General features: G+C 39.1%; 1 protein-coding gene across 1 annotated transcript; it reads left to right on the top strand.

Moving 5' to 3' along the window:
* Positions 1 to 565: 565 nt before the first annotated feature.
* On the top strand, positions 566 to 1,722 carry LOC113719497 (acidic endochitinase-like). Its single transcript, XM_027244710.2, has one exon. The coding sequence runs from the start codon at positions 616 to 618 to the stop codon at positions 1,486 to 1,488; it is 873 nt and encodes a 290-aa protein (XP_027100511.1). The 5' UTR covers positions 566 to 615; the 3' UTR covers positions 1,489 to 1,722.
* Positions 1,723 to 2,649: the final 927 nt, after the last annotated feature.

The following is a 2,649-nucleotide window of genomic DNA, read 5'->3' as shown; positions in this document are numbered from 1 at the left end:
TAGACCAGGTTAGTAGAATAGTTGCCCCTACCATTATTGCACATTGAAAGGCACTCATTTCACTTTATTGTACCATAGTTGAAGGATTTCGTAGACTACTTGAGCACTCTTTTTACTTCAAGAATGTTCATGGAAATTTTACATTTCAAACAAAACTCCTAGTTTTCTCTTATCGAGATTCGAATTTTGTCTTCCATCAATTATTACTTGATATGCAATTTCTTCTAAAATCTAGAGGGTGTTTGGAGCACTCGTCTAATCTAACAGTGATTCAGTCCCCGTTAATTTCAAGGATCCACTTCCCCCATAGCTGCCGTGTAATGTCCCAAAAAAAAAAAAAAGAAAGAAAAAGATCTTTCTTCGTCCAGTTGTGGATGAGGTTAGGCGAGCACAACGGTAGTCTCTAGCAACATTAAAACACAAAAATAATACCATTCACCTTTTTGAGAGCAGAAATGAGAAATCGTGCCATTCACGTTTTCTTGTACGGATGTTTGGATATTCTAGATGCTGAACATCCACTTGAGATAAACTCATCTATAAAATGGTCAGTCATTGTGCAAGTGAACTCACCAAAGCAAAGCTCCAAAAATCACCGAAAAGAAAGAAAAAAAAATGGCTGCCTCTTTGCAACCACTGTTCTCAGCAATGACATTCCTGTTGTTGATTGCTTCTCTGATTGGGTCCTCCGAAGCTGCCGGAATTGTCCAATACTGGGGCCGAGGCCATAAAGAACCATCAAGTTTGGCTGAGTTCTGCAGGCGAGAATTCGCTACCGACGTGAATATTGCCTTTCTGGAAAATTTTGGCAGCGGCCAGATGCCTGAATTGAACATAATTCATCCTTGGCCGAGCTCATCAGACATAGAATCTTGCCAGAATAATCAGACCAAAGTGTTTATTTCTCTCGCAGGACAACCGAACCTTACTTCCGTCGAAGATGCGGAAGAAGTGGCAGCCTATGTCTGGAACACTTACTTAGGCGGTGAATCAAGCGACCGTCCATTCGGCACAGCTGTTTTAGATGGCGTAGAGCTTCACATCCACAGCGGAAACACGACTTACTTGGATGATCTTGCTCGGGCACTTAAGGGATACCCAAATGTGATCTTAGCCGTAGCGGCGGAATGTCCTATTCCTGACCCTGCTCTTGACGCAACTATCAGAACTGGAGTCGTTGATCAGGTGCGGGTGGAATTTTTCGACAACCCATCTTGTCAGTTTGTCCCTCCAAACGATACCAGTCTCCTCTTCCGGAGCTGGGACAATTGGTCTGATTATCCAGGCGTTAATCTATTGTTCCTGGGAATACCTATCTCAAAAGATATCGCACCTGAGGGCGGTTACATCCCACCTAATGTGCTAGTTTATCATGTTCTTCCCTATCTGCAGAACTCTCCTGTTTATGGAGGCATCATGGTTTTCCCCTACCTTCATCACGAGGTAAATTTCCAATCCCTGCTACGGTCCTATGCTCGTGCTGCCTGATCAGTTCCTTCCTCTCGATCGCTATCTACTGAAGGAGGGATGAAATCAAATGTACTCCTGCTTGTTAATGCCGGAGACGAAAATGGTAAATAAATAAACAATGGGTTGGTTATCCATGCCCACATTAAATAAAATTGTCGCATGAAGCTCAATCGTACGGGTTTGATTTTGAATTTCTGTCTGTTCTTCAGCAAAACATATGTTATATAGCGCGAAGATTATGGTTGTTTATAAGTATTTTTCTTTCAGTTGTCCTATGTATCATCATTAGATATACATATATATCCGTTCTCCAGTACAAACATATTCACGCAAGAACCTCAATGGTTAATTCGGAACAATAGCTCACGATGACTTGAAGTCTTCGTGGAAATCATTACAACAACAACTACAGAATATAATAGACGTAAATATTAAATGTTAAAGACAAAATATGTAAATAGATACTACAACAATAACTACAGAATACATAGTAAATTTTATCATCTATTCAATCTATCTTTCTAATTTCAAAACCTACTCATCAGCCACCACTAAGTGCAGCCACCACTAAGTGTACACTGCCGACACTAGAAAATGTGAATCCCTTAAACAGCAGCATAAAGTAGTTACATACTTCATAATATCATTATTCGGCAATTTTTTGGAATAAACAGTCTAAGAATCACTTGTGGTTGGCTAACGGATGGTATTTAGTTTATTCTTCTAAAAATTATACCGCGAGGTAATTTTTCTAGTTCACTTTATAACAAGGCAAGTGTTTTTGTTAGACTGACGAACGTTCCGGAAGGTTCATGACTCAGATTTTGCCAATAACATAAAAATTCATGTTTTTGGAGATGATTTTTTTTTTTTATCAAGCTTTCTCGCAAGTGACAATTGATTAATAATGCAGCAAAAGTGACGGGAATACTACTACCAAATCAATAATAACACTAGCTAATAATGATGTAGTAGTAGTATTAAGGAGATGCGTACTACAGTTGCATGCAGCCTTTCATACTACAGTCCTCCCAATCCAGTGACATGAAAGGGGCGGGACGCTGCATACAGGCAAATTACACTTTACCCCCCTATAGTTTAGTATTTTTTTGTACATAACTTTCCTATAATTTTAAAAGTTATATATAATCTCTTCATGATTTGAATTAAAGTATCAAA

This window comes from Coffea arabica, chromosome 11e, assembly GCF_036785885.1.
Source record: "Coffea arabica cultivar ET-39 chromosome 11e, Coffea Arabica ET-39 HiFi, whole genome shotgun sequence".
Lineage (NCBI taxonomy): Eukaryota > Viridiplantae > Streptophyta > Magnoliopsida > Gentianales > Rubiaceae > Coffea > Coffea arabica.
Note: the sequence above shows the minus strand (reverse complement) of the source record. Positions and strands in the feature narration are given on the sequence as shown.

Excerpts from the sequence above, each read along its gene's own strand:
- LOC113719497 (XM_027244710.2), top strand. The coding sequence starts at position 616 with ATGGCTGCCTCTTTGCAACCACTGTTCTCAGCAATGACATTCCTGTTG.